General features: G+C 55.5%; 1 protein-coding gene across 3 annotated transcripts in view; it reads right to left on the bottom strand.

Moving 5' to 3' along the window:
• ADCYAP1R1 (ADCYAP receptor type I) overlaps positions 1-25,675 on the bottom strand; it is a 57,279-nt gene extending 31,604 nt beyond the window's left edge. For all 3 annotated transcript variants that reach the window (XM_044387404.3, XM_044387400.3, XM_057304418.1), the window contains exons 1-3: positions 25,433-25,675; positions 14,419-14,558; positions 12,811-12,916 (exon numbers count right to left, since the gene is read on the bottom strand). In XM_044387404.3, coding sequence (XP_044243339.1) covers positions 12,811-12,916; positions 14,419-14,469 — 157 coding nt within the window. In that variant the 5' untranslated portion in view covers positions 14,470-14,558; positions 25,433-25,675. The remainder of the gene's footprint in view (positions 1-12,810; positions 12,917-14,418; positions 14,559-25,432) is intronic.
• Between the last annotated feature and the right edge of the window lie 329 nt (positions 25,676-26,004).

Raw genomic sequence — 26,004 nt, 5'->3', positions numbered from 1 at the left:
GTGCCAGCTAGACAGACTTGAAGCCACTTCGGCCCCCCGGCCAACCCAGTAGTCTTCGGGCTTTAGCAAGCACCCTTAACCCATGTGATTAACTGAGCCTTTCTTTGTATATCCATAGATGACACCTTCTTTCCTAAAAAAGAACACAGGCCTTCTGCACCAGTCACCAGACCCTCCTGTACGACCTCTGAGCGCCCCCATAACATCTGTAGCTGGCGTCTGCCGTGAGCACATAATCGAGAATGTTACAGACCACTGCACTCCCTTAACTGATCAACTGCCCTAAACCCCTTTTAAAAATCTCGGGGCCAGGCAGAAACCTCGGAGTTGGCCTTTGGACAAGCCTGCCTTCTCCCCAAGTGGCCGGTGTCCTGAATAAAGCTCATATTCCTTTCCAATCAAAACTCATCTCCTGAGTATTGGTTTTTCGAACAAACGGCAGCCAAAGTTGGGTTTCGGTAACAGACCACCCTTGCTATGTCTCCTTCTCGTCCCATAATCACTTGGTCACCATGTTCTGGTGGTCTGACCTCCAGATGTTTGTGAGATCCATGCCCTATTCCCCATCCCCCCACACCCCCACCGAGTTAAGGGGTAAGCTACCTTTCACTAGCACCATGGTCTCCTCGCTCGACCCCACAAGGATGTGACAGTGATCTTTTCAAAAGGAAGATCTGGTCAGGACATACAGCCCACCCCCAGCAGTGCACACCTTTCAGAGGACCTACGACCTCAAGTCCTTAACGTGGCCCCCCAAGGCCCAGCCCTGCTTCCCCCTTCAGCACATGGGGAGGGGATGAGGCCCTGGGAGAGCAATTCACCCAGGAAAAGTGCATGAAGTGAGAAGGGCATGGAGAAGGGAGCCCCAGGGAACCCCACACTTGTCAGGGTGCATGCGGTGATGTAATTCCTACGGGGAGGGCAAACGAAGAGGAGGGAGGCGGCCACATGGAGGGTTTGACAGAAGAGTAGTTTCAGGAAGGGACCCACATCCTGCTGAGGGGTCTAAAAATATGGGCTTTGGAGAGGGCTTCTTTACCAGATAAAGGACAGTCAGCAAGTGACCGAGAGTGGACGTGAAAGAGTGGACCGAGAGAGCTGTCGTGAGGATGAATGAATTCATACATGTAAAGCTCTTGGAACTCCAGGCTCACTCAATGCATGTTCACTGCTGTTACTGGCATTAATTTCATTATTTCAATTAGGTGTCCCTGAGAAGCATTCCCCTGAGAGAGGCCCAGGCAAGGAGATGAAGCAGAGCCCTGCAAGGTGAGGAAAAATTCCAGTGGAGTGCCACCAACCGCTCACAGAGGATGCCTGGACAGGCGCTAGGCAGGGCAAGGGGGCCTAGGGCAGGACTCAGGGGCTCCCAGCCTCTCTGTTGGGGTCTATGACTGACTTACGGGTAGCATTTGGACAAGAAGGCACCCAAAGCTTCCAAATGCAGAAAACCTGGTCTTTCAGAATTCAGACCTGGCTGTTTTGGAATTCACACCCAGTCACATTGGCCTATGGTCTCCTGGCTCCTGGAATGACCATGCCCTCGAAGGCCCAGCCAACAGATGTTCCCTTAATGTGGAACCTTAGGTCCTGGCACAGCCAGCTGCTACGGCCCACTGATGTTCCTGATGTCTCAGGGCACTTTAGATAGAGGGAGCATGGGCCTGAGGGCTGAGGCGCAGGGAAAGAGGCAGGCCCCAGGCAGAGATGCCGTGAGGGGAGACATGGGCTCCCAGGTTGGAGGCCAGAGATGTAGAGGCATGGTGGGGAGTTGGTTCTCTCAACAACTACTTACTGGACACCTGCGCCACCTCCCACACCCCTCCGGCCCAGGGCCACAGTGCTGTAGAAAACAAAGTTGAGAAGTTTGCATGTGAGGACAGAGGAAGCAGAAAGGCCCCTGCATATCCCTTCAACACCTGCAAGGTAGCCTTAAGACTTGAATTTGGTTGCCTTCTACCAAGGGCTCACTTCGTGACTCCAGCAAGTCTCTACCCACTCCACCCTGACTCAATTTCCCTGTGTGCACTGCAAAGGTGGACTGTCTCTGAGCGTATGCCCAACTCTGGGTGACAGAGCTCAAATTTGGAGCAGAGATTCACTCAGGACCTGCTGGTGCCCAGAAGGGCGGCTGGGGAGACTGGGGCTGCCCTTCCTGCCCTGCTGCCAGGACCAACATCTCCCAAGGGGTACCTGAGAAGGTGCCCCACCCTACCCCCTGGCCTGCCACACTATGGAAAGCTTCCTGGTGCTCTCCTTAGGTTCCCAGCCTGGTTCCCCTCCACTGACTAAGGTTCCTAGGGGCAATTCCTACAGCACCAGGGCAGGTGGAAAGACTAGAACTGAAATCTATAACTCGAGGGCCCAATCCCAGTGTCTGGGTTTAGGGGACTGCAATATCATGATATAGTAAGAATTATGTATTTGGTCTTAGTCCCAGCTTCCAGGCAAATCTCCTAAACCTGTAAAATTTCCTGATAAGGGTGAGGGGAGTGTCTTTAGTTATTCATAAGCCTCTTTCAACCACACCTGAATTTATGCTAATGAGGTGACTCTGGAGTGATGGTGGCTGGTTGCCAGGGGGAACCAACCCTGTGATAAGAGGGTGGGAGCTTTTAGCCCCACCCACCCACCTCAGGGGAGGGGGGAGGAGCTAGAAATTGGGCTAATCGCCAACTGCTAACGATTTAGTCAATCATACCTACCTAACAGAACTTCCATACACACCCTAAACAATGGGGTTCAAAGAGCTTCTGGGTTGGTGAACACATCCACATACTAGCAGTTTGGTGCACCCCAAACTGCACAGGGACAGAAGCTCCTGCACTTGGGATCCTTCTGGACCTCACTCTATGAACCCCTTCATCTGGCTGTTCTTGTATATCCTTTATAGTAAACCGGTAAGTGTGTTTCCCTGAGTTCTGTGAGCCATTACTGCAAATTATTGAAACTGAGAAGGAAGTAGGTCATGGGAACCCCCAATTTGTCATCAAGTCAGACAGAAGTGTGGATAACATGGGGACCCATGATTTGCAATTGGCGTCTGAAGTCGGGAAGGGGACAATCTTCAGACCAAGCTCTTGGCCAGCAGGGTCTCTGCTAACTCCAGGTAGTTAGCGTCCGAAGTGAATTAAATTGTAGGGACACCAGTCATTGTCCACAGAAAACTGGAGAATTTCTTGGTGTGGAAAACCCACACATTCAATGTCAGAAAGGCTGTAGGTAGAAAAGTAGTTTTCCTTTAGGGGACAGTGTCCCTTACCCCATCGGGAGCTTACAGCCCTCCACCCACCCCTCTAGGCTGCATCACTGGGGTCACAGAAGACCCAGATGGCCACCTTGGGGCTTCCCAGAATGCCCCACATACACATCCACAGTCCTCACCTCTCAGCCCATCCCTGATGAAGGTGGTATGGGCTCTATCTCCTCGCCCCTCTCAATGGGGCCTGCTCTGAGTCCCCCTGGAAACCCCTTCTGGAGAGATGAGAAGGACAGGAAAGAGCCTTGGGTTTCTCTGACTGAAGACAGCAACTCATTTTCCTTCCACCCCCACAGAATACATCCAGCTTCCCTAACCCCATCTGTTCCAGACTCCAGTCCCAACAAAGCTTAGTTTTGTTGGGACTGAAGGATTTCAAGATGCCTTTTCTCCTTCTCCTCCCCTTCCTCCTTTGACTCTACTTTTCTTCTCACTCTCCCTTCCCCTCCCTCATATTCTGTGTCAATTCTGGGTCAGAGGCTGCAGAGAAATACCGGAGTGAATAAAACAGCCCCAGTCTCTGCCTGCACAGAGCTTACAGTCTGTGGTCAAGTGAAAGGTCTTGCATTTTAGGCTAAATGCTAAGAGAAGCCTTTAGATGAGAAAATTGTTACTGAAACAAAGCCAATTCAGTGGCTTAAATGCCACAATTTCTTATCTTGCAGTTCTAGAGGTCAGAAAGTCCAAAATTGACCTCCCTGGGCTAAAATTGTTACAGGGCTGCGTTTCTTCCGGAGGCTCTAGCGCAAATCCATTTCCTTATCTCTTCCAGATTCAAGACATCCCTTGCCCAGTGGCCCCCTCCCCCATCTTCAAAGCCAACAGCATAGCATCCTCAACTCTCCTTCTCCGACCCTCCTGCCTCCTTCCCTCCCTTATAAGGACCCTTGTGGTTATATTGGGTCCACCTGAATAATCCAGGGTACTCTCCCCATCTTAAGATCCTTAACCTAATTACACCTGCCAAGTACCTTTTTGCCATGTAAGTTAACACCTTCATGGGCTTTGGGGATTTAGGATGTGAACACCACTGTTTTGCCTCCCACAGATGCGTTTTAAGACAAGGAGTCCCATGATCTGATTCAGCTGTGTGGGAAGGGAATACATTTCAAGAGCAGCAGATCAAACCTGGAGCCATATCTGTTAGGAAGGGTGGAGGGGCTTGATTTGGAGCCAGGGCAGCCCAGACGGAAAGGTGTGCTGTGTAGGGGAGTCTGGAGGCAGAACTGAAGGGCCTAGTGACCGACCAGCCATAGCTGGCAAGCCTCCCAGTGACTGTTGGGGCTCCCCCATATCACGCGACTGAGTTCGCACCAATGGTACATAAGTGGAGGTGATGGGCTGCTCTCAGAGGCGTCCCCCACAGGCTCCACACCCTTCTGCTCCCTCTCCCCTCTCCGCAGCATCCTTGGAGGCCACAGGTTGAGGGTGGCAGTGTTCTAAGATGGAAGAGCCTGGGGCTCTGAATGATGGTGCCACGTCAAGCTCCGCCTCCCACCTCTGCCAACCACGTCGGCCTGTGACCTGTGTGTGCAAGCAACAAAGGCTGCCATGCTATGTCTCTAAAATGTCAAGGTCTTTTTTTCTGGTTACTGCAGCGAAATCTAGGCTACCCTGACTAATGCCGTGAAAGGGAGACAGGTACCAAATACGGCACCGGGGTTGCTAGCTTGAGCGTCTCTATGGCTGGAGGGGTGAGCCATTCCCCACAGTGGAGAGAAATCGGATGAGAAGCAAATGGTGGAGGGCACGAGGCAGGCTGGAGCCCAAGAGTTTCGTTTGGAGTGCGTTCAGTTGGAGATGGTGCCAAGAGCCAAGTGGAGGTGGATTTCCAACTGGCGGTTAGATAAAAGTCCAGAATGTGGATGTGGAGTCGGGACTGGGGGAGAGAACAAGGAGTGGTCAGCACAGGGATGCTAGGTAGGGCCGCAGACCTGGACGATGAGTCTAGAGAGAGGGTGTGCACTAGAGAAGAGAAGAGGATAAGGCCTCGTCCCAGCAGAAGGAAAGCAGCATTCAGAAGAGGGACTGGCAAAGAAGACTGAGGAGTGGTGGCCAGAATCCTGGGCAAAACCAGGAGAGTTTAGCAACAGAGCAGCCAGGAAAGCATGCTTCAAGGAGGACATGGTCAAGTGCATCAGTCCCTGTTCCCTTCCTCTCCTCTAACTGCAAAACAGGTTGAAAATCAGAATGGCTCCTCTCCCCTGGAGAGCTCTCTGCTTTGACACCCCCAAGTCTCCCTATTCACCTCTCCCCTGGTTCCCCAATTCTACACAAAGCCTGTCTCTGCCCTCCTGGCTCAGTCTGTTCCCCACCCCCCCCCCCCGAAAGCCTGCAAGCCTCTATGGAACCTGGTCCGAAGAATCCAGGCGCAGAAGGGATCCAGCTCAGGGGAGAGCGTTGTGCACAATCTGGGGGGTGGAGGAGGGGTTGCTCGCACTAAGACACTAGACACAAAGCAGCCAAGGAGACGAGACGCAGTGCCTTGCGACAGCAGGAGGGGAAAAGACCACTTGGACATGCTGAACAGAGAGAACACAAGGACCATTAGCCTCGACTGGAACAAAATAAGGAGCTAATCGCAGGTTGTCATGGTGATGATTTTGTCCAGTTCCACACAGTGTTCAAAACCCATGAGACCAGGGGCACCAAAGGGACTCAGACAAAGATGTAGTCCTCCCTTTGAAGATGCGCGGGTATTGTCAGAACAAGCCCCTCATTTCAGCACCACAATTCAAGGGTAAAAAAAAAAAAAAAAAAAAAAATGATTCCATTTACTGAAATTTACTTTCCAGCCAATATTTTTGATCCATAAAATGGGGACCAGCTGTGAGTTCAGTGCTCGGATTGGGAGGGGGTCAGTGGGGAAGGAATAAAGATGCAGTCCTCCCCTCTGGAAGTCAGTGTTCCTCAAAATGGGGACCCTAGACCAGGAACACCACAGGGAACTTGCCAGAACTGCAGATGTTCGGGCCCCACCCAGACCCACTGAGTCAGAAACTCTGGGGCTGGGTCCAGGAATTCTGTGTTTTAACAGCCTTCCAGGAGGTTCTGATGCAGGCTTGAGTCTGAGAACTACGGGACTAAAGGAAAACCAGTTGGAACACAAATGGAACCCTTTGTCAGAAGTGAGGGTCCCTGCTGGCCCAGGCTGAGTGCCTGTTCCGTCTCAGAGTGGCTGGGAGGTGCAGTCAAGAAGCCGATCTTGCGGAGTGCCTGGGTGGCACAGCGGTTAAGCATCTGCCTTTGGCTCAGGGCGTGATCCTGGCGTTATGGGATCGAGCCCCACATCAGGCTCTTCCACTATGAGCCTGCTTCTTCCTCTCCCACTCCCCCTACTTGTGTTCCCTCTCTCGCTGGATGTCTCTCTGTCAAATAAATAAAATATTAAAAAGGGAAGAAAAAAAAAACAGTGGCTAGCCCTAAAAAAAAAAAAAAAAGAAGCAGCCGATCTTGCTCCAGGGCTGGGGAGCCTGGGCCCAGCCCTGAGGTGGCCCCCTCCTCCAGGCCTCTCCTCATGTGGTGAGAGTGGAGGTGGGGGCTGGGCCGAAGCACTCTGCACCCCGGACAGGCCTCAGAGGCTGCGGCAGAATAGCAATGAGCAGGCTTCCTCATCTTCTCCCTCCTGCCCCAGCCAAAGCCGCTGCAGGCCTCTTTCATCTTCTCCAGAGTAGGGCGACCCCAAGGAGGACCACACCCAAGCAGCCCCACTTAAATGCAGGGAAGGCCTCCAGGCTGACGGAAGCCCGCAGCCGTACAAAGAGGAGGCGCTGGCCGGACCCACCCCACACAGGCAGGCCACTTGGGCTGAGCAGAGAGAACAAAGCAGGCCGTGCCTGTGACCTGTGTGGGCCTGGCAACTCTTCAGAGGGGAGACCCCGTTCCCACGCACAGGACTCCTTTCTCCTTCTCTCTGGGCACAAGAGCATCGTCACACAAAGGGCACCCCCCCTCCCCCACCGCTAGTATGGAAGACCTGGGTCCTGTCCCAGAGCTGGCTCCGACCCTCTGTGTGACGGAGCCAGTGACTGCCATCTCTTGCCTCACCCTCTCTCTGGGTCACATGACAGAGCTGGACTCGGTGTTGTCTCAAGTCCCACTTAGCTTTCAGGGGTTTGGGATGAGGTACCAAACCACTAAACAGATTGCCTCCATAACGGCCCCAACAAACATCTTTAAAACACACCAAGGATGTTGTGAACAAAGCCACGCAGTCAGCAAGCTCGTTTTCACCCTGCCAGCCTCACCTGGCTTTTCCACCCTCTTCAGCTGCCTGCGAAGCTCCGGTCCCACCCTCCACCCGCACCCCCGCATCTCTCTGTCCCTTGGCTTCCACTCCGAAGGCCACTCTGAGCATCCCATGTTCTGTTTGGGGTGTCCCAGTGACAGACAAGAGTTTGAGAGGAAGCAGGTGCCTTCCTGGGAGCGTCCCCCCCACCCCACCCCCCGGCCGCACACACTGTAGCATAGATACACGCCCAGCAGATGAGTGTCCTCGTTCCAATGCACTCACTTCCTTGGATTTAAAATATTATGGGGAAATATGCGAAATACATAGAAATACATTTTTCAAATATAGCAAAGCATGACTGTGAGTTCACAACTCACGGTTACTAGAGTAAGCGGATAGATTTTCTTTTTTCAATTTCAAGTGCATGCCCGGGGCATCAGCCAACCTCTGGCCAGAGTTCTGTGCATGGTGTATGTGCTTAGGGACAGAAGGGGCAGGGGAGGTGCAAAGACAGGGTGCAGGGGGAGGGCTGGCCTCTCAGGTCACCCCAGTACAGACTGGCAACACCACGCCACCTGCCAATTCTCCCTGTTGTTCCCATTTGATTCTTGGCTAGGAATGAGCTCCCAGCCTGGCTTACCTGGGCCCTGGGGGCTGCTCTCTGGTCCACGATGCCATAAGCAGCCAGCAGAGGCTATCCTCTGGCCACAAGAATGGCTCTCAAACTTGGATATGCTTTAGAATCATCTGAAGGCTTTTAACAGATGCCTTCAACTATTGCTCCCCCACCACCAAATGCTGATTGCGTTGGTCTGGGAAGGGCCTGGCTATCAGCATCTTTAAAAGTGCTCCTGGGGATTCTATGCACTGCACAGAGCAAGGAGATCACCTGCTGCCTGGATTTCACAAGCCGGTTTAATACGAAGCCAAGAAGCCTGGCTCAACTGCAATGACAAGGAGCCCCCGAGGACCTGAGGCTCGTACGGAGCGTGTGGGGAAAATTAAGGCCCCAGCAAACTCTCCCCTGTTCTGCTGACCGCGAGATCAATGCTCCCCCAGAACTTCAGCACTGGAACGATGCCTAGAGGCCACCTACTCTGAAGCCCCCGAGGGGTTCTTCCAACCTTGGCTTGTACAGAAAAGCCCCTGCTGACCACAGGCCTGAAGTGAGCCAGGCTGGACACCCAGACCTCCCCCTTGCCCGGCCCCGTCTCCTTCCACAGCCCTGGAGCCGGGACCTCCTGCTCTCCTGGCCCTTAGAAACACAGATGCCCTTTAGCCTTTTCGTAGCCAAGTGAAGTGCAGGCTTCGGGGGGCACATTGAAGGCCCCCCCCATTCCACTTCTCTCTCCAGCCTCATCACAACTTCCTCTGCCAAGTGACATTTCACTGCACAAGGGGGGAGGGTGCGGCGGGTGGGCTCTCTGTGCTCCCCCTCTGAGCTACAACGCACTGCAGTGGTCAGCAGCAAGGGCTGGGGATCCACCAAACGCACATCCTGGCTCCTCCCTCCCTGGCTGTGTGACTTACCAGGTAACAGGCTCGCAACCTAACTTCTGTAAGGCTGCGCAGCCGCAGCTGTAAAATGGGAGGGGGAACTCTGCCCAGCCCATAAGTCGGTGAGGTTACGTGAGCTACTCTGGGCAACTCTGTGTAGGGGAAGATTCAGAAGCTGTCCCAGGTGTTGAAGTGCAAGCTCTTACCGTCCCGCCCACCATACTCACCGCTCCCTTCCTCCCTCTATCAGGTCTTCTCCCACCTGGAGCTCTCTCTCCCCTTCCCATGCTTCTCCATTGGCCCTCTGCAGCCTGGATCCAGTTCCCAGCCCCTCCTCTGGTCTTCCAGAAGGTCCTTCCAGATTGTCCCAAACTGCACTGACCCGTTTCCTGCAGAGATCTCCACACTTCCCCAGAACTCCGATCTAGGAGAAGATGGAGATCCTGGAGGCACTCCACGCCCTAAGATGACAACTCTAAGTAACTATAACGTCTTTTTTGAGTACTTAGCAAATGCCACTATCACCCTTAGCATTTCCCACGATTGGCATTTAATTCAATGATCCTATGTGATAGATATTATTTTTTCCTCTATTTTGCAAACAGAAAAATGAAGGTTTTAAGTGCCCTTCGCAAGGTCACATGGCTGGTGAGGAGGGCTAGGGCCTCAGTGTATTGTATCCTTCTTCCAAGGTGGTGTATCCCAGTGGTTGAGGGCACAGAGTGCCTGAATACAAGCTTCACCTCTGCATCTTATTGAACTGTCTCTAAGCAAAGTACATAACCTCTTTGGGCCTCAATTTCCTTATCTATAAAACAGGGATGATAACAGACCCTACCCCCTAAGTTGCTGCAGTGGGAGAAAAAAAGCACTAGCACAGTGCCTGGCACATGGTAAGTCTATAAGTATTGACCATTAACATGATCCATCCCACCTGCTCATTTTAATAGAGAAGGTTCTGAGGCACAGAGAAAAAAAGGGCCATGGAGGTAGTGATCCAGCTAGGCCCTCAGTCTCCTCTTCTTTTCCACCTGATGGCTGCCTTTTGACTCTGCTTAATAACATCTCAGCATTGTCCTATAGAGCCTCACCCTGTGACTCGAAACAGGATAGGGAAATGAGAGGTGGGAGAACCTCTCTTTAGGCAGACCATGGAAGGGTATAGACTCCTCTCTCCTATGGGCACTCAGAGTTAGAGGAAAACTTGCTTCCAGGAGACCTCTCCACACCCTGCCTTTTGCATGCCCAGCCTGAATGCTCCTTCCTCCTTGAAGTCCTCCCTGACCCCACTATCTCCATTCACCCTGCCCACCACAAAGTACTTCCTTCTCCCACTGAATTCCCACAGCATCAGCTCCACCTCTCCCCACTGGCATGACCTCTCTGAACTGCAGCCAGGGCTATCAGGGCGCAAACCTCTGTCTCTATAGTCCCCTACCTGTGGCCTTGCCCCATTCCCCCAGGCCAGACACTAAGATTCCAACTTGTCATATGAGTGAATGAGTGAATGAAGGGTGAGAGAATGAATAAAGTGACTGAAAGTGAATGAATGGGTGAGTGAGTGAATGAGTGGGTGAGTGAGTGAAGGAGTGAGTGAATGAGTGAATGAATGAGTGAATAAGTAGATGCGTGAATGGGTGAATGAATGAATGAGTAAATGAATGAATGGGTGAGTGAATGAATGAGTGTGAATGAATGAGTGAATGAATGAATGAGTGAGTGGGTCAGTGGATGAGTGAATTTGTTCCATAGGCCTGGGGTCCCTCATCCAAGTCCAGGTTTGAGGGTGACCTGTGGTCAGCCCTGACTCACAGGGCCCCTGGGATCCTCAGCCAGACCCTCCCTATAGCCCACCTCCACCCCCCCCAATTCAGGGTTCCAGATACAGGGAGGTACCCATTCCCCTCCCCCACCTCTTACTGCTGGGGTTCCCTCTGCCTAGAATGTTCTCCCCACTCATCCATCCCTCAGCTCTCACCTGCCATCAAGTAAGTGCCTGCTTGTCCCTAAGCCTCGCTCAGGGGCTTCAGCCTAGCTTCTCGTTAGAATAGCCTGGGGAGCCTTTAAACATCCTGACTACAACGGACTGCGGTTCTGATTTAATTGGTTTGGATTGTGACTTGGGTACATTTTTCTAAAAGCTCCTGGTGATTCTGATGTGCAGCCAGGTTTGAGAACCAAGGATCTAGATTAAATACCACCTTTTCCGTGAATCCTTGCCCACTTTCCCCACAAAGAACGCCTTTCTTCCTCTCCTGAGCAGCACCCCTACCCAGCACTGGCCTGCCCCCTCCTGGGAGGGTGTCCATCCATCTTGCTCATGCTTCTGCGTGGACACCCCTGTGGCCACGCCCTCACGTCTTCTCCCAACCCAGGGCTCCCCAAATACTGTGCAATTAACCTGCACACACTCACCAGGCCTGGTCCCCACCCCACCTCTACTTTCCCTTCTGGATGTTTCTCATTGCTCAACTCCAAGTGTGTCTGAGACCTGCAGTGCAGGAGCAACGTCCCTAGGCTGGGAGGCAGGACACCTCAGCCTGCCGCCCACTCCCACCCCTGTGTGGTTTAACGAGTCACTGCCCCCCAGGCTCCCCTCTTCCCATCCCCTCGACTAGAGGCTTGGACCAGATATTCTTTTGATGTCCTGCAACTGTGTGCCTCCTGCTTTGGCTTCCCTGGGTGGTGGGGCCTAGAATCCACTTTCGGCCTCGGTTAGGGCTGAGCCAGACCTCGGCCCGGAGGGAAAGACCAGCATGGCCAGGAGCGGCTTCATTACCAGTTAATGTTCACTGACTGTACAGGGAGCTCAGCCCACAGGGACCATTACATTTAACTGGGCTGCCGATTAATCAAGTATTTAAACAGATGGTGCTCAGAAGAGCTCCTCAGAAATGGGGAGGATCCAGAGGGAAAAGTAGAGCCCTCTAGTCGGGGAAGGGAGCCCCACCCTCCAGCAACTTAGGCACAGGCGAGGTTGGCAAGGCTGCCAGGGATGCCCCCAGCCCCAAAACCCCAAGCTCCCACACACACCCTCTTCTGCCCCGTGGGCCTCAGCATCCCATCTGCACAGTAAGGAGTCAGTCAGCAGGAGAGGCCCTACACAGATCTCTGGTTCTCAGCCAGGGGCCATGCCACATCTTCAGGACACTTGGAAAAGGTGCGAGGAATTTGGGGTTATCACTGGGATTGGGGGTGTTCTGGGCATCTAATGGGGAGAGCTATGATTGCTTCGTGTCCTGCAGAGCATGGCCTCATCCAGCACCAGGAAGCAGTACCCCCCACCTCGAATGCTAACCGCAGCCCCAGGAGAAGCATTGTACCCAGCAGGCTTAGGAGTGCGGTCCTGCCGCAGGCTTGTTCTCTGGCTTCTGGTGGAGTGAGCACAGAAAGAGGGAAATGACCCCGCACTGCCTACCCTGGGTTGACCAGGTGTTCTCCAGTTCGGCCGCTGGCAACAGCTGTGTCCCTGCTGCCACCAGGCCCAGTCTGCTTGCTAATAAGCTCTCTAACGTCCGCTCCCCAGCCCAGACACCAGCCCGATCCCAGCCCCCATGGGATCAGAGGCAGCTACATCCAGCCAGCCAGAACAGCCTCCTCCAGAACGGGAGGCATGTAGGGCAGGCTGTCCCCGAGGAGGGCAACCCCAGGGTCACTGCCCAGAGCAGATCCAGGACTCCATCGCCCAAGAGGGTTTTCAGAAGGAGCCAGGTACTGTATCCTCCACCACTCTCTACAAAATGGCCAAAGGCTGAGACGCCAGTTTCTAAAGGCTGGCCTGGATATGCTGGGGACGCCGTGACCTCCTCACCATCCCACTCACCTGGGGAGGAGTCGTTCAAGCCCATCAGGTCATTGGCCCTCTGGATCTTCTCCAGGCACATAGCTTGCTCCTTCTTGAAGATGCAGTCAGAGTGCATGGCGGTGGCCTGCGAGGGACACACGGGATAGATGGGGGGAACGAGCAGGAGGCTCACCTACAAGCCCTAATACCTAAGCCCCGGGGCAGTGTGTGGGGGAGACGGGGGCAGAAGCAGGGAGAGGAGAATGCCAGAGAGATTTCAGGGCCAGCAGGGGCCACAGATACCATGAGGGCTCTTCTCCCTCTCCAATTCAACATGTGGCCTTCAGTGCATTCCAGCCCTCCTTGGGGCTGAGTTTCCATGTGTTAAACAGCATTAGCAAACGCGTATACAGCACTGTACTATGTGCGTGCATTATTCCATCTTGTACACGCATCGCTCAAGAGCACTACAACGTAGGTACTATTTTCATCCTTCCCCATTCCACAGACGTGAACCTAAGCACAGAGACATTCAGTAACTTTCTCAAAGTCACATAGCTTTGAGTCACAGTGCACTGTACAGCAAGGACCCGAACCTAGGTCTCTGGCTGTAGAGACCACGAGGCTATTGCTGTACTTCAGGGGAGCAAGCAGGGGGTGGGAGAGAGAAGGGGCTAAGGGAGCGCATCCTCTCTCTCCCCTCGGGGCTCAGGAGGAGGTGCTGCGGGCAAAGGAGCGCTGGTTGCATTCAGAGGGACCTACTGGCCGCTCTCATTCACTGTTGCCCCCATTTTAAGGAAGCGGATACCAAGACTCAGAAAATCGCAATGTTCCTGCCCAAGGTCACACAGCTAGTTAGTGGCAGGCACTGGATTTAAGCATAGGACCAGGTAACTTCAAAGTCCATGACAGCTGTGTCCTCATGCTGTCACTTTAATGTAAAACCCTGGGGCAGGGATGGTTTCTCAAGAGGATGTCTGCAAGCATGGAGGCAGGCTCAGGCATCTGAGACGCCAAGGTCAGTGCTGAGGGATCCCCTCTAGTTTTCACTATCCACAGCCATGCAGGCTTCCAGGGAGAGGGGCGAGCTTCTCTGTGGTCACACAGTAAGGCAGAACAGAGACAGGACTGTCACCCAGGCCTCTGAAGACAGCCGCATCGACCGCTGGTCTAAATTCCCAGGTTGAGGGACAGAGGCCAATGCGGAGGAACCCTCCTCCCCCGCCCTTCCCTTGTTAGGGAAGAGGCATAAGTAAAGAGCAGGCTTCTGAGCTCTAACCTGGCAGAGACTTATGGGCTAGGGCCTGGGATCAAAAGGCTTTCTGCAGCTGTGACTAGGGCCCCTGAATACAGTTGAACAGGTTGTACACTGCACAACTCTAAAGGTTGCCACACATGCACCATCATAATAAATTTGTAAATTGTGTCCCAATTTCTAGTCAAATCAGTACAGGATCTTGAGGAAGGGGAACCCTTTGTAATTCACCCAAAGGCACTGACTGGCCCGGTGGGGGTTCAGGCAGAAATACCAGCCAGCTGAACTGAGCTTGGCTGAGGACACACACAAGACACAGGTTCTCTGGGGTGTGGGCTCTGGGGGGCCTGGGGCTCCAGCTAGTCATGGAGGGGAGGGTCCTGGGCCCTTACCATAGGCAGCAGGAGGAAAGCAGCCAGGGAGGCCTGCAAGATGCTGGCCATGACGTTTCTCAATCCCGAAGGAGACTCAGGCCAGCACGGCTCGCCTCCCACACAGAGCAGCCGCTGGTCAGCCCCACGGTGTCTATGGGCTAGAGAGAAAGGAAGGCATGAGTCCTGTGCGTCCAGTGGCAGAGGAGGGGCGGGGACAGCCCTTCCTCCTGACACCCCCTTACCTGCAGCAAGGCTCTCAGTCTACAGGGGTAAGCCCCTCCCTGACCTTGCCTATGCGTTCTTCATTCTTCTATCAAACAAACATCTGCTGAGCACCTACGCAGTGCTAGGCACTGGGGACGCAGTGCAGAACACACGGCCGCGGCCCCCATCGGGCCACCAGAAGGGTCTGCATGGCTTTCCCCTCTGTGGCAGACAACTGTCTCCCCATATCTCCCTCCGCTGCGACAGAGTTTTAGCTGGCACATGCGTGCCCACCTAGAGAGGACATTCCTTGGTCCTTTCCGATCACAGGTGTGGGCCTGTGACGAGGGTCCCACCTACGGAATATGGGTGGGAGTGACCTTTTGTCCACAACAGAGCACCTGCTCTCCACTTCTGCTCTTTAGCCCTGCCCAAACGCTGGAGCTAACCCCTGGGGCGTGGGGAGCCACAGACACGAGCACCCCACCAGCCTGGAAGGCCTCCCTAGCTCCAGACTGCTAGGTGAGAAAGAACTGCACTTCGACTCACGCACTCACCACAGAGAGTCCCTTCGTTCCAGCTGCCAAGCCGGCACGCTAATAGATGTAACCTCCTTTCACCCTGCCTCGGCCCACTCGGCCTCCAGGAGAAAGCCTTACCCCCGTGACATGCCAGACAGTGACTGCTGAAGAGCGTGCTCCGAGGGGGGAGGGTCGCTGAGGATGGGGGCTGCCGGTGGGGAACGGACAGGGCACCAGGAGTCCAGTGGGGAGGATGTGGCAGCCCTGGCACATTCCCAGAGGGGAGAGCCCCATCTGCTTCTAAAATCGATCGTTAGCGCACATCCCCTTCAACCCAGCAATTTCGCATCTGGGTATTTATCGAGAAATATTTGCACTTGTCCAAATAAAAGCATGTGCAATAATAGTCACTGCAGCATCACCGAAAATAGCATCCACAGCAGAAAATGAAGCCACACAGCACCCGACAGGGTGTCAACAGGCCCCACTAGGCAGAGCTGCCATGCCCCTGGTTCTTTGGTGCCCCTGGCTCCTTCGGTCCCCCTGGCTTTCTGCCGACCCATGTGTCCTCCCCTCTCTCCAAGCTTCTCCAAGCTCCCTCTGGTGACCAGCAAGTACCCAAAAAGGAGAAAGAAAACGAGCCACAGGATAGCTCCACAGAAGAGAGCCCTGTCTTACCCACCTGTTGCTCTATGCACTCAGGGCCCACTCAGAGATGGGAGGGAGGCCTCAGGTGTCCCCAAGAAATGCTCTCAGAAGCCCAGGGGGCCCTGAGGATGCTGGTGCAGGCTGTCCCTTGTGGGTCAGGAAGGGGTGGGCAGGCTGGGGAAGCACCGGTGCCAGCATCCCTGGGCTGTGCTGGACTCTCAGGCCTGGGTTTCTGTACCCACTCCCAGGCCCTCCACACCTCTACTGGTCACAGGCTGCTTCTGGCATGACATGGCACTGCTGGTCCCCAGTGGGCTCGGTCACCTCCACTCTCCCTGGGGAGCCTAAAGCCCTGTCTGCTGAGGCAGGAGCTGACACTCTGACCTGCGTGGCTGCAGCAGAAGAATGCCTGGCCCCTGCCCCGCACCAGAAACTGCAGGCTGTCTCTCTCTCTCTCTCGGCCAGGCCAGCGGAGGGCTTAGAGAAGCCATCGCAAGGCAGAAAATGTCTGAGAGCCACAGCTGACTCTTCTGCACCCAGGACAATGTCAGGCCAAAGGCTGGCGAGATGTGAAGTCAGGTGGGCCCCCACCCAGGACCACGCCAGGTGGCCCTGGCACCTCCATCAGCCCCTCCAGCAGGGGTGCCAGCAGCCTCAGCCTGCAGCCTGTGCCTGGGCTCTGGCCTCCGCACCCAGCCACAATCTAGACCCTCAGCTTCTGTGGGTCTCAGCTGTCTTAGCCAGGAGGAAGGTGACTCCTCATCTCAGCTCCCCCCTGGCCAGCAGGGCCCAGACCAGAGCCAGAGAAGGGAAATGGGTGCACAGCCTGTGTCACTAAGCAGACACAGCGCTCCTTCCTCAGGGGCCACCTCCCTTGTACTCCCAGCAAGGTGCCACCAGAAACAGGGGCCAGCGGTTGTTTCTGTCCCTTGGGGGAGACCTCTGCCCTGGGGCACAGAGCAAGGTTCCTGGAAAAGGGCACTGAGTCCTTCTGAGTGAGGCAAGAGCACTCAGACATGAAATCAGGGCTCCCTTTCTCAGTGACACCCCAAGATGGCAACAGCACTCCCTGCCTCCTTCAGGACAGGGATCCCACAAAGAGAGACTTGCCACCCCCTCCCCGAGCCCCAGTCCCGGTCTGAAGATGCATTCTGACCTCTTAGTGCACATGCAGCCCAGACCACCCATCAGAACCACTGAGGAGCATTTAAAAATACCCCTGCCCCACTGAGTCAGTCTCTCGGGGGGGGGGGGGGGCAGACATCAGTGCTGGTTTCGGCTCTCCAGGTAACTCTCAGGGAGAGTAGGATTTTAAAGTCCCTGTTTTGACCTTCATGAGAACACAGAGAGCTGGCCCGGAAAAGCGAGCAATTTCCACGACTCTGGCTGCTCTCGGGGCAAGTGGGGGGCAGCAAGCAAGCGGAGAATGAATCTGTGTTTGAGAGCTGGCTGATTTCTGATTATCTCCTCCCTCTCTCTCCCTCCCCCCCCCGACACACACACACACACACACACACACAAATACACAGAAACAGGTCCACAGAGAAGAGCATAAACACATGTCAACCCCACAGAGACAAAGAGAGACGTTTATCCCCACGGCACCCACCTGAGGCATTGGCATACCGCCACGCATGGAATTCGCAAAGGTGGAGATTCCTTCAGGGGCTGACAGACAACTCCACACGCACTCCCACACGCTCCCCTCCACAGAAATGCAGAAGCGCATGCAGACCACCGGAGAACGCACGCACAGAGGCCATCGGAGAGCAGCGCAGGGACTCACGTGTGTCTACCAGACTCTCGATCTAGGTGGTCCCACACACCGATTCTGCAAAGGCACTCAGACACACAGAGGCAATTAGACGTATCTGGATTCAGGCACAGGCGCGCACACAGACAGACGCACGGCCCCACGCGAGCACGCACGCGCTCACGCACTCACACGGGGACGCCAGCCTCGCGGGCTGCTCCTGCCCGCTCCCGGCAGGCCCGCTGCTCAGCTGCAGCTGCCCTGATTGAAAACAAGCTGGAGCAGGGGCCCCAGCCCAGCCGTGCCCCGGCTCTGCTTTGTCGCTAGGCTGCTGAGGCAATGATGGGAAGCAGCCCAGGGACGCAGGGTGGAGGGGCTGGGGTAAGCTGCACGCACGGCCTCGTTTGGAACTAGACCCGGGTTCCCCATTCCCACGGTTGCCCTCTTTTTTTTTTAATTGAGATGTAACTGACATATAACATTCTATTAGTTCCAGGAACACAACGTAACGATTGGATATTTGTCTATATTGGCACCACAGGAAGTCGAGTTAACATCGTCACCACAGGTTACAACATTTTTCTCCTGATGAGAACTTTTAAGATCCACTCCCTTAGCCCACGAGTGTCTCTTGTTCACTCTCCCCACCACTCCCCTGCCCACTAGACTCACCCACAAGAGAGAGTGTGGGAGCTCCCCGGCCGGATCTTCCCACGCCCCCACCCTAGCTGGGGACCTCAGGGATCACCTTCTCTAGCTTCTCCAAGATGACAGTCTCCTCAGCCCCTTCTGGCGCTTCTGCCCGCCCCGCCATCCACGCTCTGACACCTCCATGCCCCATCCTTGATGGACCGTGCTCAGAGTTTACAGCTGGAGACCACCTGCTCCAAACCTGCTCCTCTTGTGGGCCACGGGCATGGTGCCCCTGGGTGTGTCCCCTGGGCCGGCCACCTGCAGCGCCGTCAGCTGCTCCTCCTCCCCCTTGTCCTGGCTGCCTCCCTCCTCTACCCTCCCTCAGCCTGCCAGTGACCCTCACACAGGACAAGGCTGGGCCTGGCCACTGCAGTTTGGGGTTGGACTCTCCCCTCCCTGATGATGAACATGGGTTCTTTCGGCCCAGCCATGTAGCTGGCTCAGGACCACCTGGTCACCAATATTCCTAGGCTCGCTCTCTTAGGTCCAGGCTCTGCTGGGGCAATTGGCGTTTGCAACTAATCTGAGAACAATTAAATCTGGCTCCCTGGCATTTATGGTGGGGGACATGGGGACCATTCTGCTAGAGTTTTAAGCCTTAGGACTTCAGGCAAGCCAGTTTTTCCTGTGCCTTAATTTGACTGTCTGTAAAATGGAAATAATAGTAATGCGTATCTCATAGATACTACTGTGAGACACCAACAAATTCATGTAAGTAAACTACAGAGTAGATAGCATAGCCTGGTTCCCAGGAGGGCATACAGGCATTAAATGTTATTAATTTCTTTCAGCTGTGTTCAGGTCTTTGCACCTCTTGCTGTCACCTTTGTGACACCACCCCATAGCCTCGCATCACTTTCAGAACGGGAGCAGCAGGACCTCTGCACCTTTATTTGCTAATGACTAATATTTATCAAACAGTATGTGCCAAGCACTCTTCCAAGCAGTTTGCATTAACTCCTTTCACCTGCCCCCAAACTTGAAGCAGTTACTAGCATTATCCTCATTCTATAGCTAAGGTGACTAAGGCACAGAGAGACTAAGTAACTTCTCCAAGGTCACACAGCAAATACGTGGTAGAGCTGGGAAGGGAACCCAAGCAGCCTGGCTCCAAAACTTGTACACTCTATCCTTACACTCCTGCCATTCTCTGTCTCCAGCACGAGGAAGATCAGCTCAGAACTCACTGTATGTTATTAGTGATCCTTCTTACACCTTTGGGGATTGGTCAGACCTTCTGCTACCCCCTGCCCATATTTCTACAGCTGAAATAACTTCCTTTGGAAGAGTTCATTATAGACACACCATTTCACACCTGAGATGGACACCTTCCGTCTTAAAGACCACCTTCCATTATTACTACTGAGTTCCCTGTGGGGAAACTGAGCCCAGAGAAGGGGAGATACTTTTCAAGGTCACACAGCAGAGAGTACTGGAGCCCTGCCTGGCAGGAATGGATGTGTGACAGATACGTGGTCTAGAGGGGAGTCGGCTCCCCCGTCCACACTCCGGAGGCCCTCTTCAGGCCCCACCAGCCCGGTGACTGATGGCAGCGGGAACAGACAAGAGCAGCCGTGTCCTCCGATGAGCCACTGCGCCAAGCACACAGGAAGACAGCATCATCAGTCAGCACACCGGAGCCAGCTGTGACTCACTGGGCTCCCAACTTTCCCCATGGAGTGGGAGGGGACTCTGAGACCCTCCAGCCACTCCCCTCTGCCCCACAACCTGCAGGACCCTTTCTGCTGTACCCCAGCTAAGGATGGCTCAGCTCCTGGGATGGGGTGCTCACCCCCCTCCAGCGGCTGCTCCAGGGTCCTCAGGGGAAAGCTCTGATATCTTTCCACCATGTCCTTCCAGGCCAGCCTTTGTCTTCTGGACACCCCCACAGTGGGAGGGCAGCACCTCCCCCTCCCCCTCCATTGGGCCACATAGATCTAGGTGCTTCTTCTGTCCTCATGGGGCTGGGGCCATCCAGGCTACCCCCTTTGAACTCCTCTGGCTGCTCAGCATCCCTCCCTGTCACTGGGCAGTGCCAAGCCTGACATGCCACACATGACCCAAGAGAAGTGGATCACTGGCCTCCCTTGTTCACCACATACTCTTTTTTAATGCACCGGAGCAGGGCCTGCCCCCCCACTTCCTCCGCTCCCTCCCAGGGCAGGAAACCAGGGAGGGAAGACCGAAAGATAAAACGTTACCTCCCCCCAAGTTCACCCCTCAAAGGGATGGAACCACACTTGCTTCTGGGAAGGAACAGGGAACCTCTAGAACCCCTTTCCTCCTCGGTAGGGTCAGAGCTGATGAAGGACAGAGCCCAACGCTGGGTAAAGGGCCTCCGGTCAATCGCAGGATTAATCATTCATGCTGATGCTCCTGTGGGTGTTCAAACCTTCCCCTTTCAGAGCCTGGCCACTGGGGTCCTGTGCACAGCAGGTGACAGAACCCAGGTCCCTGGAAGGATCCCTTACGATTCCACCCACACCCTCCACTGGGACATGTGGGAAACCAGGGCTCAGGGTAGGGAAGGGCTGGGCTGGAACGCACATGTGAACGTTAGCACTGTTACCCCATCTCACTTGTGAGGGTCTGAGGCCCCGAGAAACCAGGATAATTTCCCAAGGTCATGCTGCAAAGCCCTTTCACACTGACTAGTCCAGGCACCTCTGCTGTCCTGGAAGGGGTGCTGGGAGTTCTCTGCCAGGGAGAGACCCGCCACCCCCCACCGAGCAAGGGCAAGAGGGGGAGAAGGTGGGGAGGAGGAAGCAGAAGATAACAGAAGCGGGGATTCTGTATAGCGGGGAGGGACCTGGTGGAAGGCAGTGGGAGGCGTGGAGTGAGAGGGTGGGAGGAAGGGGACGGGAAGTCAGGAGCAGACCCTTGTCTGTCGACAGTCTAGTGAGCACCTCAAAGGCAGCCTCTCTATCTGCTGACGCTTGTTAACCAGTGGGTATGAGCCCCTGGAAGGGAGGGCTAGCTCGGATTCGCATGGGCCCCCAGCATCCAGTGGGGGCCCAGAGATCTCTGCCGAGTGCCTGGTGGATGGGCTTGGGAAGGTGACTTGGGGGTGCTGAGGGGGCTCAGCAAAATGTCAGGAGGTGGGGGTGGACGAGAGGGTGGGAGGTAGCTGCCAGTCTGCAGGTGCCAGGGACACTGCAGCCTTGGTCCCTGGAGTAGGACGGGAGCACTGAAGAGCCCTAAGCTGGGGAGTGAAGTGATAAGCTTCCCACTGAAGCAATACTCCTCAAAATGCTGGCAAGCTAGCAGAAGGGGAAAATCCCACACTGAGGCCATTTTCTGGATTCAGGATAGAGGTGATTGTGGCTTGGGCAGGGAAGGGCAGCTGGAATGGAAAGAAGGGAACAGAATCTAGAGACACAGGGAAAATGGGAAAGGAAAGTCTCCCTGGCCCACTTCAGGGAAGATGGCAGGAAGGAAATGTCAAAAGGGAACAGGAAAGGGGAAGAAACCGAAGGCAAGACCTGGTTCAACACGCAGCCTTAAATCAGAACCTGGGAAATGTGGAGGGGCCTACAAGGGAGCTATGAATTTTTTTTTTTTCTCGGCCAAGCCTCTGCGGTGCCCATTTGTCAGGGGGTAAGTTTGAGGACAGTGAAGGCAATGCATGGGCATGACACTGGGAGGAGAGCATCCAGGTAGTCCTCAAGGTCAAAGCCACCTCCCACCACATCTCTAGGAAGCCCACCCTGGCTGCACCTGCCTCCACTGATCTCACCCTTGTCTGAACCACCAGCCCTAGATAAGAAGATCCTCTCTCCTGCCTGGGCCGTTTCGGGTCCTACCCTGCTCACTGTGAGTTTCAAATCTTTCTGGAAACATGGGGCATGTCCAGGTGTCTCTGCATCTCCCTCCTGGTGGAGGTGGGCATGGACCTGGACACCAGAGGCTGAATGGGAAAGGGGACTCCGGACCTATTTGGTGAGTTGAAGTGACACGATGTCATTTCACGTTCATGAATGCTGTCTCAGGGTGTCCTTAGAGTAGATTTATCACACAGACACAGCGAAGGCCTGTCTGGGCTGGAATGCTGAGGCCAGGCAGGGAGCCTCTCCCGGCACCGACCCATTAAGCAGATGGGCACTCTGAGCTCCAGGCAGAGTGAAAGGAAGCATCCAAGGCCCCTAGGGCAGCTCAGGCTCCCAAGACCAAGCCCTCCCTCCTCTAATCTTTTAAACCACTTTTCTGCTCTAACCTTCCGGCCCAGAGGTTGGCAAACACTTCTAGCAGGTCAGACCCAGCCAGTCAGCTAAGAATGGTTTTTTACATTTTTTAAATGGTCAGAAAAAAATTAAAAGACTCATATTTCATGACACATAAAAATTGTATGAAATTCAAACGTCAGCATCCCTAAGCAGAGTTTATCAGACCCCATCCAGGCTCATTTGTTTACGTATCATCTATGGTGGCTTTCCCGCTACAACCGCAGAACAGAGTGGCTGCCACAGGGTGCACGGCCAGCAGAGCCAAAGTATTTACTATCTAGCCCTTTACAGGAAAAGTGTGTCAACCCTCTGTCGAATCTCATGCCACATATGCACTTTCTCTATTCAATTCTGCATGCATCTGGACTTTCATTGCGGAAGACTTTAGTGATCTTCCTCGGGCAAGTCTGAGTGCCCAGGTGTGCCCAGATCTGGGTGAAACAGTGTGTCCCAACGTCCGTATGTCTTTCTGCTGGTGTGTCTCCTGCCCCAGCTCTCTGGCAGGTGTCATTGGAAACCTACATGTCTTCTTGGCGGTGTGTCACTCCCTCTTTGTGTGTCACCGTGGGGGTGGCTGTCACCATGTGCCTCTGACGGCATCCAGGGCTCAGTACAAATGTCGCCGCTGAGGAGTTTCCAAGCCTGTATGTTGCCAGGCAGCTGGACCACTAGGCCCAGCACGTTCAGTCTCTGGACTCAGATTCCTCCGTTCAGGGGCAGCCAAGGTTTCCAGGGCCTTTGGCCCTACCAGTGTAGAAAGCCCCCGGGTATCCCTGTCTGGGGTATCAGACTTCTGCTCGCATACCTCCCGAGACAGGAAACCCACTGTCACCCCCGGTGTGGGCTCCACGCTGGGTGGCTCTCAGGGAAGGAGGCCTTCCTGGCACTGAGCAAAGCCCCGGCTCTGTGCTTGGCACACCTTGGTTCTGCCCTCTGGCAGACAGCACAAAGTGTCCTCCACTTACTCGGTGCCAGCCCTCGGTCAGTGAAGACTTCGTCGCTGGGAGGCCAGAGACCCGGGACACTCAATCTAAGGCCACATCCCCAGGAAGAAAGCCACCTTGTGGCCTGAGCTCTTGTTCTTCCTAGCCTCTTAGTTGCACATACTGATCTGTAAACACCCACTTTATGTGTTTGTTTATTCAACACAAATTGAGGGAGTGTCCCCAAGTAGGAGCATGGCAGGGAGGGGTGGCCACATGAAAAAAAAAGGGGGGGGGTCCCAAAGTGTTTCTCCAATCAACTCCCTGTCAGCCTGAACTTTACACAAAAAGGGACTTTAATGGACGCTCTAGCCTGATTAGTCCTCAGAATGCAGAGAAGGGTCCCTCCAGAGACTCCCCACAGACACCTGTCCTCATTGCACACAGGGGCAAACAGACCAGAGGGAGCCTGGCCCAGATACAGACCCACCAATGAATCATCCATAGAGGAAGGAACCAGGTCCACATCCCTGGTCACCCCACACACCTGTTGATGGATTGGTTGGAATATTTGGCCACGGGCCTACCTCAATGTGTTCTGCCTCTAATCCATGTGTTCCAATTTTGGTTTGTATCCAGTCTGGCACCTCTGCTTGCCCTCCCCAAGGTCAGTGGGGAGCAGGAGCCCCAGATTCAGCTGGGCACTGGGGGATCTGCCAACCCCACCTGCAGCCAGCACCAGAATGAGATTGGAGCCTCCTGAGAAAATCTGGGTACTGCTGCTGCCCACCCCCTTCCCAAGCTCATAGTTTTTCATCCCCTTCATTAGTTCACATCCACTCAAAAGCCTGGACCTAGCCTGACCTGATGCTTGTCTCTCTCTGCCCAACAGCAATCCCAAGGCAAGTGGCCCTCAGAGACCTTGTGTAGCCCCATCCCATCCCCCAACCACCCCCTACACAGGGCTGTTCACCAGAAAAGCTGAATGCTGTGTCTATTCTTTTTTTAAGGGGGAGAGGGAATGCTTTGTGGGGCACTGTAAGGCCGGGGTAAAGTCGGGGAAACGGACTGCACTAAAAGCGTATTAATGGTCTGGAGAAGTCGCAGGGGTCCACCACCCCTCCCCCAGCAGCTTCCTAAGGGGGCCTGAACTCCTTCCAGTGGTGAGGTTCCATTCCCCAGCTCTGGGTAAAATGCAATCAGCTTCTGGCCGGGCTCCCTCCAGAGAAGCTAGCTTCATCCACTGGAGCCCTGGCCCCTTCCGACCCGCTCAAAGCTCCAAAGTCCCGCCCAGGATGTGGCCCCCGCCTCCCGCAGCTGCAGCAGGAGCCTGTGCCTTTAAGGCGGCCGGCAGGGGTCTCGGGCTGGCCCACTTCGGCCTCCCTGGGCCGGAGCTTTTCTCCCACAGGCCCCCTCAGGGCGTTTTCTGCGAGACCACCTAAGCCCAGGCATCAAGACCCCATCCCCTCTGCGCCGCGGGAAACCGAGAGACGACGCTCTTTTGAACAATCCCGAATGTGTCGCTATAGGCGGACATTCTAGGCTGGCCCCTACCCCCACCCACTCAGGACATCGCTTGCCCACCTCTCAGACCCCGTGAGGACCGCGGTAGCCAGCACCCAGAGACCCTCCAGCGTCGCCTTCCCGATCCGCGTAGGCGCGTCCGTCTGCCTTGGGAGTAGGGAGACAGGTCCCTCTGGGTCCCTCTGGCCGCAGTGCCTTTCCTGCCCCTGGTCCTCCCTCTAGCACACGGAGTGGCGAGAGGTAGCCCCCCGGGGGCTGCAAGGATCGGCTGCCCCAAGTACTATGCCAGATATTGAGGGGTGGGGGAAGGGGGGCGTTGTCAGATGTCGCGCAGGAAGGGAGCAGCAGCGGGAGGGGGCTTCATTTCGATCTCCGCAGGTTGGCCCGCGCTGGTCCCGGTGGAGGACGCGGCTCGCCGGGATCACCGAGCTGGAGGAAGAGGTCCGCGGTCCCCCGGGGAGGGGGCGGGGGGCGAGGGTTCTGGATCGGGAGGGGGGGTGCGGGTTGGCCGTGGAGGGTCAGGGGCGGCTGGGCGGCCCTTACCTGCTCACAGCCGGGCCTCGCCGCGGGGCTGCGGGCTGCGGGTCGGCCCGGGGCAGACTCCGCGGGGAGGGCGCACAGCGGGAGTCCGCGCCCCGAGCCGCCCGGGGATGGGGAGCGTGTGCGCCGAGGAGCGCGCGCCAAGCCCTGGTCTCCGCGTCCGTGTGTCCGCCGGCGGCCGGTGTCCGCGGTCTCTGCGCGGCGGCGTGTGCGTGTGCGCACGCGGGGACCGCGCTCGTCTAGAGCCGCCACCGCCGCCGCCGCCGCCGCCAGTCACCGCCTGGGGCCCGAGTGTGGCGCCCCCCGCCTGCCCTCGCCCGCCCCGCGCCGCGCACCGCCCAGCCGGCTCTGCCCTGCGGGAGAGGCGCCGCCTCCGCCGCGAAGCCAGGCCGGGGGACGGAGGGAGGCGACCGACCACCGCCTCCGCCGCGCACTTCGCAGGGTTGGGGGCGGGTGTAGACCAATGGGCGCCCGGGGGAGGGGTTAGGCCGGGGTTGTGCGGGGGAGTGGGACCCCGCCCGCCGCGTTCGCCAGGCCTCTCGGCTGACACCAGCAAAAAGCTGCGGTGGAGACCC

Source organism: Ursus arctos, unplaced genomic scaffold (assembly GCF_023065955.2).
Source record: "Ursus arctos isolate Adak ecotype North America unplaced genomic scaffold, UrsArc2.0 scaffold_3, whole genome shotgun sequence".
In the NCBI taxonomy this organism is placed as follows: domain Eukaryota; kingdom Metazoa; phylum Chordata; class Mammalia; order Carnivora; family Ursidae; genus Ursus; species Ursus arctos.
The sequence above is the reverse complement of the archived record's forward strand: the minus strand, read 5'-3'. Positions and strand labels throughout refer to the sequence as shown.